The sequence below is a fragment of the Hesperophylax consimilis genome, chromosome 13, assembly GCF_061612785.1.
Source record: "Hesperophylax consimilis isolate HC1 chromosome 13, BYU_Hcon_1.0, whole genome shotgun sequence".
Lineage (NCBI taxonomy): Eukaryota > Metazoa > Arthropoda > Insecta > Trichoptera > Limnephilidae > Hesperophylax > Hesperophylax consimilis.
In genome coordinates, this window is record NC_142848.1 from 10,643,805 (window position 1) to 10,661,194 (window position 17,390).

Sequence of the window (17,390 nt, forward strand, 5' to 3'; positions counted from 1 at the left end):
ACAAAATATAACAACCGACTGAAGGAAATCCCAAGAAATTTCAGACGGGTGCATTCAGTCTAAGAAGCGTGGAAGTGTAATGGGCTTCCGCTATGTCGGGCTGCGGTGGCAGTATTTCAGAGATATTATGCCTTCGGTCTCCGCGTGTTTTAGCTCCAGTAAGTATTTGCATATCCATTGCCCTATAATTATTTCCATTCAATTTGATCTGAATTGATCAGATGCGGGCCTATTGGCTGTTAGCTGGTGATTTGTGGGGTTCGGGTCACCGCGGCCCGAACACTCACAGCAACCCTCCTTCACACCAAATGCATCATAACTTAAATAGGCTGGGCCGTTAATGCACGGATTTTGTTACATTATATTTTCAGTAAAAGTATTAAAAGTTTCGTATGTGCGCAGTGAGTTCTACAATAATTTCTAGATATCCGTACTTAGTTTTTCGACATGTGACCAAGACATGACTTATACGAATTTTATGACTTAAACGAAAAAATGAGGATTTGTGTTTATACGCTCCGTCAGACAAACCTAAAAATTATTTTGTAAGCCCCTCATAAAATAAGATAAAAAATTATCAAAACTTATGTGACAAGACTTGTCAAACGAATTTCAACAGCAAATTTAAAATTAAAATATATATATTTCTGTGTGGTTTGACCAGTTATAGTTTGGCATTTATTTTTATGAGACGTATAATGTTGGTATTTAATTTCAAAACAATTTTATTATTATTCCACATTCCAGTTCCTACCCACTTGAAGAAAGTTAGGAAGAAGATTTGAAATAAGAAAACGAATGCAAGTATCATTTGTTTAATGTTTAAATTTACCTTGTCGTTGATTTGCATATTATTTCGCTCCCGTAACAATTATGCTAGTGAAAAGTACGTAAAAGAGTGTAAATGATCAACTCCAAGTTAAATACATTGAATATTGTCATTTAGTGGACACACCGGTGCTTGAAAGATGTACGACTATGAAATATTAATAGCGCCGACGAAACCTTATAGAAAACACCTAAACTCCAAATCAAACAAACATCATTCAATCGGTAAAGGCCTCCCTTTCCTATCCACAAAAATATAGTTTTGAGATATACGCAAATAAAAATTGGAATGCTCATATGCTCAACTATATACGAGACAGAGCTTCGTGTCACTGATAAATATGAATATGATAAAATCCGAAACTAAGCCTGACTCGAAACACCAATTTTCGTAGTTAGGCCCCTGTGATCCTAAGGCCCCGAGTAGACCTTGCGGACAAGAAGCCAAGTGGCAGCTTTATCGGACGACCTTTCTTGTTTTTCGTAAATCCTGTATTATCTAGGAAGGTAGTCCTAGATATGTTTTAAATATAAATTAAAAAAATATGTTCATATTATAGAAAATGCACAATAAATAAAATCATGAAACTAGTAAAAAAAAATCCGCCGTTTCCGCGATTTACTTTCATTTAAGTAGTAACATTTTTTACAGTAGTTGAGTTGGGTTAATTTATAATATTTTTTTAGGTGTAGGTGTAAAAATACGTAATAATAGAGTAATTAGCTTGGTTTACAAACTTTATATAATGCTGGGTAATCTGGTTTATTTGGGTTACTGTTCTTGTCGGCGAGGGTTCGATGCGGTATATAAGGAATTTGTGTCTTGGGCGGCGACATAAAATGAACTGAAGGTACACACAATATTTTTCTGACGTTTGACAAAATTCAGGTAGGTGGGTGCCTAACAGATGCTTCTAGTTCTTTTTTTCCACTCTTATATTTCTTTTTTTATTTGGAGGATTATTTTGTAATCCTCTAACTATCTAGGGCTTATATCAATCATGTGTTTAACTAACTAGTACTGCTGTTCATACTATTACTTACTTATTACTATTACCCTGATTTTATGTTACGTTAATATATTTTATGAGGAAAAATTCTTAACTGGTTAAAAAAAAAAAAACTTTTCCAATTCTTTCACGATAGAAGTCTTTTCCTAGCATACCGTGCCGCCGGCCTATTGTGCCTACTATGTGGACTGCATCCGTAGGACCAGCCACCACCACCCTACTGTCGCTTCCACTACCCCATTACCGCATCCACTGCCGCTATCGCTATTCCGCGCCCAGCGAATGCAGGGTATAGAGACTGGATGTATGCGTCGATTGTCTTGGCTGAATAGGATATTCATGGCTCTGCGAACTCAATTCTCCTGTCCACTGCATAATGGAAGCAGGAAGATAAATAATGTCAACACATTATTTATCTTCCTGCTGATAAAGATATGAATATTATATGAAATCTAAATCAATAAAATAGAAAGCGAAAACACTTAATCTAGGTATAACTTCATTCATGAGTTTATGCACACGATATCAAATAACTGTAAAAATACGTATGTTCGTCGAACAAGGGAAAATAAAATAATGGTTTATTTTAATAGCGTTAAACTTTATTAGGGTACACTAAGTTATGATTGTATACGTATCTTTATTTTTTTTGTGGAATATGTGACAATTCATCAATATTAACTATTTAGTTCTGTAAATAGTGTAGACCTCGCTTTCAAAAAGGAAGTTTCACATTTTTTTCTTATTTTATAATTAAAAACCAAAATTTTCACTGGAATCATAAAATTTGTAATTTGATACATGAATACCAACTCACATTTTTGAGCCATATATTTTACGAAACATTATTATTTCAGATAAGAAATCATACAAATTGTGCAAAGAAACGTCACTATTTCAAATAAGAAATGAAAATATTGTTTTAAACATTCTTAAGGTGGGTGTGCTACTGAAAAAAATACGAACAAGAAATTTTTAGTAAATAAGTCGATTTCTAATTTTTTTAAAAAGAAAATAAAGATACAATTAAAATGGCCACCGTCTTGAACCCGAAACGAACGTACAAAGAAATTGACAGGGAAATGAAATGCAAACGTGTGAGTAAAAACAGTACCAAAATGAATTATCAAAGCTGCTTGAAAAAAATATTATATACCTAACTAATTGACATCCTTAATAAAACATAAAAATTTTATAAAATGAAAAATGTTGATACTGAACCTAAGCCTAAGCGTTAATTTTTCCGTTTAAATATAAATATAATTATGTCTGCAGTAGAGAAAACTATCGGTCTCAGTGATTGATGGATGTTAGTAAACCCTGTTAGGTTCAAAACCATATATAATATAATTGTTCTTCTTAAGTTCATTAATACTTTTTTATAAAAACCTGATGTCAGTCATACAAACATTACTAAGCGACGTTTGCAAACAGCTGGTAATTTTTGTTGTTTTAGATCAGATTAGTTAGTTGGTGATTTGTCCGACATTTTAACTTATTATGACAATGATGGATATAATACATCTTCTTTCTTACTATCTGTTTCGCCAAATTACCTTCTTCGTCACAATAATCCACCTCCAAGGGGAAGACATCCATTGTCTTTTTTCTAATTACTCGTACATAAGACCTCCGCCTAGAGCGCTGAGCTCTACGTGTTTATATGTAAGTCGTACGGGACATCACGGTTTTAATTTCACAAAAAAGTAGTTACGCATCAACGATTGTATGAAAAATTCAAAACGAGATACAACTGAAATACATGAAAAATTGTGTTATTTTGATATAACGTAGAATAGTGATCTGGTAATTATTGTTATCGAAGGAACTCAAATAAGACTCAAATAATAAAAAATTAAGTTATATAATAAAAAAATCCAAATACGTAGACGTACACGGAGAAAACTTACTGTCATAAAATTCTGTTATTTGAAGAAAAATCTTGTAAAATTATTCGTTTTCCTATTAAAAACGAATGAAGTGATAAATTAATGTTTTATGACGGCGGAACACGTGTTCATACAAATATAGATATCGATATTGTCGATATTCCGTCATGATATTTATTAGGAAAAGAACAAATATTCTCGATATTTTCTGAATCACCAATATTTTACCAGGAAAATGGAATTTTATTACCTTTTTAACAGGATCATTTTTCTCCGTGTAGGTACTTCAATAGCATTTGAAAATGGTGAAATGAAATGGTACTGAGAAAGTAATCAACACTAATTAAAAAAAACTTCGCTCACCTGAAATCTCTCATCATTTGTGAAGGTGAAGACTCCAGAAGACAGAATGTGCCAATCCCTCCTGCGCACCCAGGAGACTTGCTGGGGATTTGAAAGCAAAGAGAAAGATTATACAAAGCTTCAAACTCAAAGATGGGACTTTTTTCCGGAACTGTAAAACAAGCGGAGCGCAAGATGTTTTTTTTAAACCTGGCTTTATTTAAACAAGTTAGTTTAATCAGTTCTACAACCGGCGGTAATTATAAAGACGTCTCTTGGAAAACGAAACTAATAAACCTGCCGCTGTTTTAAAAAGAAGAAAATAGAAAACAGAATTTAAGCAGAGACAGCTCATTCAATTTGCTTTTACCTGAAGAAACACTTTTGATTGGGTGACCTTATTTAAAGCTACAGAATATTATTTTAACAGTTTTGCTTTAAAATAAATTAATTTTATTGAATTCAACAATACAATGTTTATCTAATATATTATAAGTTAAAAGCCAAAAAAATGGAAAAAACATTTGCAGACGTGCGTACAAAATACAATTGAGAATTTTTATACGGTTTGCAGCAAGATTGCTAGTAAATGACACTGATGTGTAGTAACCGGTTAGCAAGTAAATAAAAATCAAGTAACATAAATACATGTGATGTTGAACTCTTCGAAAAAAAAGGTTTTCGAAAATGTTACGTAGTTACTGCCCAAAAAAATACAAAGAACGGTTTATTTATATTAACGTGTGACAACTCTTTCGCCTTACAAAGGCTTTGTTAATTTGTTTCAATAAACAGAACAAATTGCAATAGAGACCAACAAAATAAACAAGAAATAACTAAACCTTTTTCCTTCGCAAATAAATTCTTTGTCATTGTTTGATAAAGGTTCGTGTTATTTGGTGTTAATTAGTGAATTAAGATAAATGTAGGTAATATTTTTGTACGGACGAAGGAATTGGGTATCTGATTAAACAGTGGGACAATCGTAATGGATTTATTGAAAAAATTACAGAAACTACTTCGGTTGGCGTAGTGCGCAGGCATTTCTAAAATACAGAAACGTTTTATTTAAATAAATCTATTTGAATTTCAATTTTGTTTTCATTTTGTAATGAATGAAAGGAAATGTTAGAAACGGAATTTAACCGACTTCTCAACATCCGATCGAGCTGAAACTCGGCAAATAGACTCGTTGTCAATGTCAACGCATTTAGTGGACGTTTCTCTGAATTGGATGACATTACAGCAGTTAATACACGAAATAAATATCGGTCCTACTCGATCGGCATTTGGCAAGGATGGTAGATTTGTCCACCTCAGTTCCTGAGTAGAAAGATTCAATTCACATTTAAACAAAAAAAACATTTTTTAAGTTTAAACAAGATATTTTAAAATAGATGTATTATAGAAAGAAAAAAAATGACGAAATGATCTTTTAAATTTTTTTTTATTGTTTTTTTATCAAGCTTTAGTTACCTGATCACCATATATGATTGTGTGCTTTGAAAAACAGTCTCATAACATATGTACATAATTTTACATATTATTTTCCAAATTATTAACTGTGGTTGTAGGTGCATAAAAAGTTTAGGAATTTCAGAATTCGCAATATACCTATAATACATGATCTGCATAAAAATGGGATGGGTTTACGTTTGAACAATGTAGGAGCTCTGGAAATAAAAAAATCCCTAGAAATAAATAAAACCGATTTACTCCATAAACAATTAGACTTTTCAAATTACCCCATATTAAATACATCCCTCGACTCTACCTTCTTTCTCCCTTACCACCCCCTCGCCCCCCACCCAATGTTCTCTCCCTTTTCTATCTTACTCATAAATACACTGTAACTCTGTTATTGATTTAATATGTTTTATGTAACCCTGATGAAGGTTCAGGGTGAACCGAAACCGGTTGGTTTTATATATTAAAAATATATTATACAATGAAGTGGTATTAAAGACAAAAAAGTTATATTATTCAAATTATTATAATAACTATTCGATGGAACATTATTAAAAGGAACACTGTGACTTCGAGTTCGTCTTTATATTTTATGACAACATGCCAACCATTCGGCAGAACGTACTTGTCAGAGCAGATATAAAACCAATTTGCGCAAGTTTACATTAAATAAACTTTGTTCGCACCTCGTTCTAGAGTGAAAGGTACTCGAAAGTATCGCTCTAATTTGAGAGCACCATTCAAATTCAAACATTTGCTAAATGGTTTAACCCTTTGAAAAGTATTAAGAGAATAGTTACCACATTATATTTCCTTCGTTTCCAAACGTGCTGAAGCAGTATCCTTACCACAAAATGTCACAATGTCCAGTTACAGACCAAAGGTATTATGAACAGTATAGGCAATGTTAAATACTTTGGAGTGATAGTTGTCACTGTCAGTTGAGTTTACTGTTTTCTGAAGGAAGTTTATTTCGTCCAGAAAGTCTGCAAAATATCAGTACTAATTATTGGGTACTTAATTTATATACTTTTAAAGTTGATATCTTAACGAAAGTCTACATATGTGTTTTATTAATTATTAAAAGAACCTAATATTGTTTATTTCAATACAACTCTTATAATAAACAGAGGGACAGGGGTTAAAGTGCACTAACTTCGGGAGGTGATTCTACATGATGGTAGAAGTAAAAATGATAAATAACTTTTATAGAAATTCCTATGTTTATTTTCCCACAAAAAAAAATATTTCCATAATAAGAATATGTATTTATTTTCCGGTACAAACAGTTCAACTTTTTTCCCTAAATATTACTACTGTTAATATCGTGTAGAATCAACCCCCGAAGTTAGTGCACTTTACCCCCGGACACCCAGTATAAAAATGTTCAGGTCTAACTGGGCTCTGGGAGAATTTTTCCAAAAAAAGGGAGAAAATAGCAAAAATAACTCATGTATGCATGTTTGCTTCTCACCATGTCCTTCAAACTTCAAAACTGTATGTATATTGGTGATGCAAACAGTCACACTTAGTCCATCCACTTTGAACTATCGTGCTGTATCTCATTGAACATGTATTTTTTGGTATATCATTTTGAGATTTTGACCAGGAGAAAAACTCTTTGCTTCCATTCACTTGCAAATCATGTATATTCCCTTGATATAATCGTTAATAGTTAAAATCACAATATCATACAGGTAAGTATTTGTGTGACCTGGATAAGTAAGGTATACTGCTTCGTCCTCCTAGGCGTCCGCTAGCCACTTGTTAACTGCTAGTAAGAGATTTGAACAACAGGCCCTATCGCACCATCACCATTACTTATTACTTACCCTTCTGCAGGAGAGAGGGTACCTGCTGGGCGGAGTGGGGGCGGAGGCGATGGGCGCGGGCGGCGAGAAGTGGCCTGTCCGGAAAGAACGAACTACGAATATGCCTTAATGGCTTGGGATTCAAGTTGCTTGTTAGGCAGTCATGAAAAATGGGACATTTTGTCGCGAAATGCCGGCGAGGCGGACGCTTACAGTTTGAATGGCAAGCCGTGTTTGGTAATATCGCACGGCATTTCGAACTCCAAAAGCAAATCCGGCCAATATTGAATTTCCGTGAATGCAGCAGCGAACAGCTAGCTCTAGTAAGGGAGGGTGGCGCCGGAGGGAGGATTTATGCAAAATTGTAAAACTGATTGGTGCTTTAGATTTTAGACGAGGTGTCTTCGAGAGACGCGCTGAAAGGTTTTCATACTTGGAACAAATCCGTCTCAAATGAAATTTCTCTTCCCTGAACAATTTTATATGTATTATATCATTTTAATTCTTTGAGAGGTAGTTTTGCAAAGTTTTAATCATTTATTTAGGTACGTATCTGTAAAATTTATCTTATATCGGTAAACTACTCTAATCTCTCTGATGTTATAACTAATCTTTGTTATTTTCCAATATCGGTAGTCTTATCAAATGTAAAGACACACAATTAAGTATTGCTTTCTACACTTTTTTTTTTTTATTAAGGAGAAAAAACAGATACAGATATCAATTGACAAAAATATATACGAAACATCAACTAGAGAATTCACCTGCATCCAAACTATTTCTCACGAATTAACTTAAACAGCAGAAAACATTTACAAATATTTTCACTTATAAATAGGGGAAAAATATATACATAAGAAAATTATTTTACAAATAGAGATATGAAAGAAATGCGCAATATCCTTTTAAGAATTTACAAATTATTTTTGAAAAAATTTAGAGGGTAAAACAAAAAAATATATATATATAAATAGATAAACAATGTTAAACAGAAAGTAAAAAATATATAAATATATTTAAACGAAGTATGTCTAAGTTGTTTACTTTGAACTTTGTAGGAAAACAGTCTTCATTTTTTTACTAAAAGTAGTGCGTGTATCAAAAAATAAGTCAGAGTCCTTGAGGTTTTGATTCTGATTAAGTGATTCGCACATTCTTCTGATTGGATCCCTGACACCAGCATTTGTAAAATTTAACATTCCTCGTTTCAATCAAATTAGTATAATTTGTTATATTTTCTGACACTAATGTCTTTACATTTGATTTTTTTAAAGATTAACCTGCTTTACAATCTAAATAAGTAGATAATTGACCATGTATGTCTCCGTGCGTCGTTTGAGGGCTCTGTCTTCCAAACGACATTAAAGTTTTATCACTCACCCTTAATGTGAATGGTTTATGGCTAGTAATGTATTGGTTCTTCTTGAAAAGAGGCTGTTTTGTGATAATAATTTAGCAATTTCATTTAATCATTGAAATTCCTATTTGTCTTGATAATCAATTCCAGCCCTTAACTTGTTCTGAAAAATTTTAAAACACTACTTTATTTAACTAAACTTATTGAAGGTGTAAGAAGTATAAAGGTTATGAGGAATTGTGACATACTTCTTTTATCTTGGTTCAAGGATTGCACTATCCAATTTATCCTGGTTCAGAGTTTGCACTATCTTATTTATGTTGGTAAAAGTTTTGCACTATCCATTTTATCTTTGTTAAGGTTCGGACTATCCGATTTATCTTTGTTTAAGGTTTGCACTATCCAATTTATCTTGGTTAAGGTTTGCACAATCCATATTTTTTCATTGAGTCAATTTTGATCAATAAGTATTACGAAATTTTTGTAATATGCAAAATCTTACGTATTCATATTTCTCCATTATTGTCAATTAATAAATTTAGGTACATAGAAAAATGAAAAATACACTTTTTAATATACTTATACCTTCAATGTATATTATCAAAGTAAGGTGGTCATTTAAATAAAATTGGTTCTGAATATTGGTGTTGCAAAACGATGATGAAATGTATTATTTGAAAAATAAATTATTACACTACAAGAAAACGATAAAGTTGACATAAGTCATCAAAGGCCTAGCAAAGTATAATAGTAGACATTAGGACAAGGCCATAATGAAATAACGCTTTTAACACTTCCATATCCCAGTTTATTTGTTTTACTTAACCAAATTATTGTCACATTAGCGTGAAATATTCGACACAACTTCCTGTTATTTTCACCGAAATGGAATTCGTGCAGCCGTTTCTAAACAGTTAATTTAAATTTAAAGCTTATGAGACCCCTTTGGCGCAGATCGCATATGCGCCCTTATTATACAGCGCACAGCACACAGCACAGCACGGCACGCGGCATATAAACAGCGAATGCCGTACAACATACAACCTACAACACACACATAGAGCACACGCCGACGCCGACGCCGCGCCGGGGCGGGGAAACCAAATTACCGCCGCGAGAACGACGCTTTTTGTGACTTTAATGAGTAACACGATGTAAACAGTAAACAGTGTGAGAACCCGCCGTACAGTTTCCTTATCGTTAAAAAACACATTATCACATGTTTCTGCAGAGATATTATTATTTACAGATGGATTAACAGATAATTAATCACAACTGATTTCATGAATATCCAATTATCGTGACATTAAATCTTGTATAATACTAATCTCGGATGAACAATGAGCATTGATACGATGATCTCGACTTTGGCTTATTAGTTCTATTATTGAATTCTAACAATTTGGCGGCAGACTTAAGGATTATATTATTTAAGCAGACAATATTCATCAAATATTACCGGTGAGATCTGATATATATGAAAATAATATTGTAGCCCCTTGTCACAGATAGTAATAATATTTAAGCATTAGATTGTGTGGGATATTAATAATTGATTGCTTATTGATTTCCATTAACAATTTCTTATAGTTTTGATTTCACATTTATTATTTTACATTAAATTACAAAAGTTGTTAGTATTGTTTTGTTTTTTAGGTTAAGTGAGATAATTCTCCAAAAGGAATAATAAACCTAACCTTTTTTGTGGCTCCAAGTATATAAGACTTTGATAATCATTAAAGATAATTATTCTTTTGAAACATATAAAAAAAATGGTTTGGTGGTGCTGATCTTACATGTTTAGGTAACTCACATAAAAGATTTTATAAACATTACTGTAATCAAAAAAAGAATATTGGTGTTCGTGTGATTAATAGTTGGCCATTAAAACTTTAAAGAATTTACGTACAATCAAGACGAGACAATACCCTAAAGTAAAACCAGAATCTTAACGACGTAAGTGAAGCAGCCGTGCACGAAAATATGCGGCGCGCTGCTCTGGTGTATTGGGCAGACCTACGATTGAATTTCCCTATCAAATCTCTAAAATAAATTAGAAATCTTAACTTCATAAGGGATAAAATCGTGTAAAACCAATATTCGGCGCGCGGTCCGGCGTAATGGTTGGACGTACGGTCGACTTTGCCCTAACCCAGCCCAGAAAAACGATAATTGCGTTTGGTTTATTTTGATTATTTGTGATGAACGTATTACAAAAATTTAAAATGTTTTTAGAGGGATCCCTTGGAAAGTTAAAAGTTCATCGTCTAGAAAAATGAAACTGATGATTACCGCAAATTTTATTAATTAAAATGTGAGCTTCTTTGAAGACCCAGATGCACATACAGGCAAATCATTGACAAAGGAGTGCAAGTTTGAATGTATTTGCTCACAGCAGTAATATACATACTTCAGCAGTACCTAGAGGAATATTAATATTAAATACATTCAAAAAAATATAAATATTAAATATGAATATTAATATTAAATACATTCATAAAAACACATTCAAAATCTACAAACTGCTATAATTAAAAAAATTGTTAAACCTAGCATTTACAAACAAAGAAACAACTTGAAATTACTGTATGGCTCTGAGGGCCTACTCCCAATTAAAGGGCTTCTCTGGTTTATTATAATTATGGATAATGCGGGAGAAAATGCGTACAAAAAGCCATTGGTGCATAGTCACAAAACAAGATTTACTGAAAAAAAAGGCCTAAAAATTCCACTAATATCAAATAAGTATGGTAGCAGAACACTTGACTATTTGATACCTGTGATTTATAACAAATTTAACGAAAACTTTAACTTGAAAAATAATGAGGAACCTTGCCCTAAACTGACAAAAAAGTGGTTAATAAATGAACAAAACGTTTATCTATCCTAAAAATTATATTTGGTATTTATATTTAAACTTAAGCTAATGTGTATTATGTTATAACATTAAATGGTAGAACCTACAGACAAGCTGATTGTCACAGCTTTGTGGGACTACCCATATCTTATATTGTATAAAATGTAACTATATTAAATTTAATAAATAAATAAAAAAAAAATAAAAAAAAATCTCTTTAAAATGATTTGCCTGTAAACGAGTTATTTGAGAAGTCATTGGTGTGGTTAGTAAGGATATTCTTGAACCAACAAAAAAATTCACTCCGTGTCTGTCAACTAATCGTATCGTTCCTTCAAATGTAATGGATGATGTTTGTGAATGATGGTCAGTGTTTTTTTAAGTAACATATAGAAATAATTTGTTATTTTTATCTCATTTTGAAGGTTATACACATCAATGTAATAAATCATTGAAGAAGAAGAAGATAATACTAATAAATCTAAAAGAAACATGAAACAGAACAAGACAAAGAAAAATAAGAAGATAACAGTCACAACTAGCAATATCATCTTGCAAATTATTTTTTCCCATATTTTAGCATCTACATTTTAAAATCAAAACTGAGTTTCTAATGAAATTGGTTTGTCACCTAGATAGTGTCTCAGATAAACGTATCCGATGTTATTTATTAGTTCTGAATTTTAAATATGAGATCGACAAATTTGACGCTTAATAAATAGGTCCCAATGGCTGAGTGGTTTAATACGCCTGTCACGGTGAGACGAGAGTTCCTGGGTTCGATTTCTAGCTGTGACCGCTAGCTTTTTTATTTTTCTGTGTCTTGTTATGTTTTATGTTTTGCTTAGATTTATTAGAATTATATAATCTATTTTTACCAATGTATTAGTGGGTGAGTACCTTATTCTCGATTTCTACCTTGGCTCTGTGCTTATGTGTATATCCTTTTAAGTTTCTTTCTGATTGTTCTACCTAACCTCTCTTTTTCTATTTGGTATTGTTTTTTATATAAAACTAATAATTATGATATTTTTCTATTTTTGTACTGTTTCTTGTGTGAAACTTAAAATTTTGTCTAAAACTCGTCCTACAATGAGTTTTTTTAACTCACCGGGATTGCTCTGGCAAGAAATAAAAATAAAAACAATAAATAAAAAAATATTCTTTTTCAAAGTAAATGATATAAATTATTAGAATCCCATGGTCAATTTTTCCGAAGAAATTAAAGCTTTAAATCAAAATCAAAACAAAATTTCATGGAATGGAGAAAAAGCAGACATGTTTTTTTTTTTAATATTAACTTATTTTTTAATCTTCTATCTATTTCTACTCTTCCTTTCAATTTCTTTTCTTTTTTATATATTTTTGATTCTCTGGCGCATTAATTTCACCAAATCAAAAGTAAGATTTCAAGGAATGGTTGAAAAGCTTACATGCTTCAATTTTTTTTTATATTTATGTATACATATACTTTTTTCTTTTTGCATATTTTTTATTTCCCTATTTGTTTTTTTTGCTTATTATTATTCTCTTTTTTCTTCTAATCTCCTTTCTTTCTTTTATTAATTTTTGATTCTCTAGCTTATTAATTTCATCTAAATAAAAAATAAAATTTCAATTTGATAAACTCACATGTCAATATTTTTTTACTATATTGCTATTTTTGAATTATCATATTTGAATATTCTTTTAGTCTATTCTCTACGTTAATATTATTTAAAATATATAGTAAGCAACTTCTAATATATCAAGATTAACAAGAAAACTTTTAAAATTATTTATAAAGTGCAATAATAAAGTAAAATTCAATACACTAGACAAAACAAGAATCGCATTTAATAAATCTGCCTATTTCTGACTGTCCTAAAACAGGTTAATCTCCTAGTTGGACAACCAAAGATCACTGTAATATGTAATATGTCATGTTTTTTAAAAATTAATAAATAAATAAAAATTGTATTACTTAGTGTTAATTATTTTGAAGGAAACTTTGAAAATATATTAATATTTAATATAAAATATTTAATCAAGACCTATTGGACGATGGCGATATCGAAAGACAAAGGAGAAGCCTAAGCATAGTGTCTTATATGATTGCCCGCAGATTTTTCAAATGCAGCAATACCGTTAAAAAAAATACTGTTCAACGCATTCTGTACTGGCCTGAATACGTGTGAGACATGGTGTCACTACCGAACTTGCTCGATGGAACGACTCCGAATTCAATATAATGACAACTGTAGAATCATATTTGGATACCGAAGATACAGCAGCGCATCGACAATGTTCACAGAATTAGGACTAAATGGATTTTCCAGCCTGACGAGACACCGGGTCACTGGAGCCAGGATGCGGCTAATGGCCTCCGTTAACACGTTGGTGACTGCAGCCTGCCAGCACCAAACGCAACTCCTGAGTAAGCGCTGATCCCAAGCTCACTCAAGACCACGCCCTGCATAGTTGTTAATTACTTTGTTGTTAATTTATTCTTCGTCCTCATAGACATTCCTATGTCTGTGTTCGTCATATATTTTTTTCATTTTTCACATGTCTACTGTACAAAAAATATTTATATATATTTATGGGACGTGTGGGATTAAACTAACCTCCCCACATCCTGGAATAAAAATTATTATTATTATATTTTATGCTTTTTTTGGTGTTTGTAATTATCAAATATTATTACGCTTGACAGCTGTTTTGCTTTTCTTCGACTTGTATTGTTTCAAATAATAACAAAACTACATGTTTCCTTCGGTTGAAAAGAAATTCGATTACAGAAATAGTTATTGTTCGTGAATATTTTATATTTGATGATTCAGTTATTTGATCGAAAGTTAAAATTTCTACGAATGTATTTTTACACCTCGACATTATATTTTTGAGGTAACTACCGCCTGTCACTCAAAATTTAGTACACACATGGTTTGTACATTTTGTATCGGAAAATAGAAAGGTTTTGAATGTTAAAATAAAATAAATGTTGAGTTCTGGTAAAATTGGAAAAAAACACAATATATTTTTCGAAAAGTAGGTAACGGAAAATATTTTTTACTGGGATACGTATTAAGTTGGTCCGCAGAAGTAGTGTGATCTATTGCTTTAATCAAATTTGATTTTATTTCATGTAAATTGTGTGAAATCATTATTATATATTTTTTTAATTTAATTGAATACCGCACAAGAGTCCCAACTGCTCCCAACCATCTAGAGCCAGTGAGATTATGGCATCCCCAATTGGGGAATGTTGTGAAGCTTGGGGTAATGGGGAGGAGAAGGATATAGCTAAAAAATTTACACAAAACATATTGCTCAACACAGACTAGATCCATCTTCTCTCCCTTCCTCCCACCGTCACATCCTTATAGTCCAATCATCATATATGTTCACAAAATTAACGTATATATTTTATATTCACAAAATTAAGATACATCATTGAAAATCTTGTTTTGGTTGAGTAATAATAATCACACATTTAAAAAATATGATTTGAGATTTTCACGGCCAAAAGTATTTTGTTATTTATTTTTGGGATGTTATGCCGTGTTGCGCTAACTCCTTCTTTAGCCAACGTTTCGGACAGCATTGCAGTGTCCATCATCAGGGCAGATGTGTTATTTGAGGTTGTGTTAAAATGTGAGCTTAAGTATGAAGTTGTGATTGTCGAATCGGCAATTTCCGATTCGAATCGAATCGGCGATTCGACAAATCGGCAATTGCCGAGCATTTGATTGACACCGGGCATTACTTTGGATTTGTTCCTGAAATCCTGGGGAGACCCAAAATTTATAGAGCACGGCTGATTACGGAAGCCATTGAAATTCATAAAAATCCCGTAAACATTAATAGAGACGATGGAGCTAAGCTCAATAGTTCTTGGTATCCGGTAATTGACGGCTACACCAGAGCTAAACGAAGAAAAACCACTTTAAATAAAAAATAAAATGATACGTTAATGTTAGCTCAGAAGGTTGGAGCTGGCAACACGGTATCACAACCTCATACTTAAGCTCACATTTTAACACAACCTCAAATAACACATCTGCCCTGATGATGGACACTGCAATGCTGTCCGAAACGTTGGCTAAAGAAGGAGTTAGCGCAACACGGCATAACATCCCAAAAATAAATAACAAAAACACATTTAAAAATATTAAACTGTTTATTTTCCAATTGAAAGAAATAAAAATATATAAAAAATAAAAACAATGTTTGTGAATACGGCACAAGAGCCCTAAGAACACAACTGCTCCCAATTTTTTTGTTTTGTTTTTGTGGACTTATGGGTGTCCACAACCAGCAAACTTTACATGTTTCTTATCGGAAACGTAACGGTTATTAATCCTTGAAGGAATTAGAGAAACACGCAGGTGAATGGGAAAAATGGTTGTGGACGTTCACGTTGGGTTAAGAAAGAATAAAAAACCGTTTAAATTCCTGAATGTTGATTAAGTGTTTTAAAGCTGGAACCTACAATGAAAACTTACAAGTATCTTCATTTTCATTGGTTTCACGTTTGGAAATCAGGCGATCAAAAGCTTAAATACTCGTTTGTCAACATCATTAAAGTTATTTTCCCACTCGACTGCGAATTATCAACATAATATTAAAAATATTTTAAATAAGTATGAACATGTATGATTATGTTATTGGAAAATGTGCAATATTTATAGATGATGTTTGCGGCAAATGTCAAGCTTCGAAACATTATTTTAATTATCAAATTATAAACTCATTATACCCAAATATCACTTCAATATGCAAACACTTTCATGGTACCTAATCCATACATAATAAATCTAACCCTAAATATATTTATTCCAAAGTTTTTAAAAAAGTATGAGAACGAATACATTAGTATTTTAACAGACCATTACGACAATTTTCTGTACGTTCTCAAGTATAATCTTCACGTATAAAATGAGTCATGCTGATTTATTGAAATTCTGTTAAAAACGTGATGGCACACCATTTCCCAAAAAAATATTAGTAAACTTAGAACACATCAGAACACGTGTTCTTGCAGCTACATTTATCCTAATAAATATATAATGACGTTAACACGTGTTCCGACATCCTTATAAGACATTCATGTTTCAATGATAGTTTTTAGGAAATCTGAAAATTCATTCGTTAAAGACCTGCAGTCCCGTTTTTAACAGGAATACCAATAATTTGACCATATTTTTAAAAAAATTGCAATATTTTATATCAATAAGTTTTCTCGGTACGTTCTGAAAAATTTAAGTCAAAAAAAATATTTTATAAATCACAATGGTATTTCCAAGATGAGCAATTTATTTATTTATTTATTAATTAACGCATTTTTCGAGGCTTTTATATGAATTTAAAGAAATATACTTTATTTATTGTACATAACTGAATTTTATCATTAAGAACATTTTATATTTATTTAAAGATAAATTGAAGTTGTGAACTAACTTGGTTTAATTGTTTCCGTTAATTAAAATTTTGGGCAAAGAGGAATACATATGGTAGTTAGTTACAGAATTTCCGCACTGAAATAAATCCCGACTTCTAGTATTACGTTGTGGAATCCGGAAGTAAAATGTAAGGAAAATGGACATATAAATACAGCTATCAGAAACTAACAACACGCCATTTTCTTTGTCTATATGCAAAACGAAGTGTACCGTTAGTGAGAATTACTAATTTTTAGTAGGTATTCGTGAAATGAAAAAGGAAATTATAGGAAACCTATTTAGCGGACTTCTTTTTTAACCTTTTTATTTAGGTGAAAATTGTGTTTCGTTTAACTGCGCAATAACTTAGTATTACAATTTTATATTGTATTTTTGATATTATTGC

General features: G+C 31.8%; 1 protein-coding gene across 1 annotated transcript in view; it reads right to left on the reverse strand.

Moving 5' to 3' along the window:
* Window positions 1-17,390, reverse strand: part of LOC149418412 (limbic system-associated membrane protein-like) — a 185,557-nt gene that overhangs the window by 43,821 nt on the left and 124,346 nt on the right. Inside the window, exon 4 of the mRNA XM_089638480.1 lies at window positions 4,091-4,171. Within this exon, the coding sequence (XP_089494606.1) occupies window positions 4,091-4,171 (81 nt within the window). The remainder of the gene's footprint in view (window positions 1-4,090; window positions 4,172-17,390) is intronic.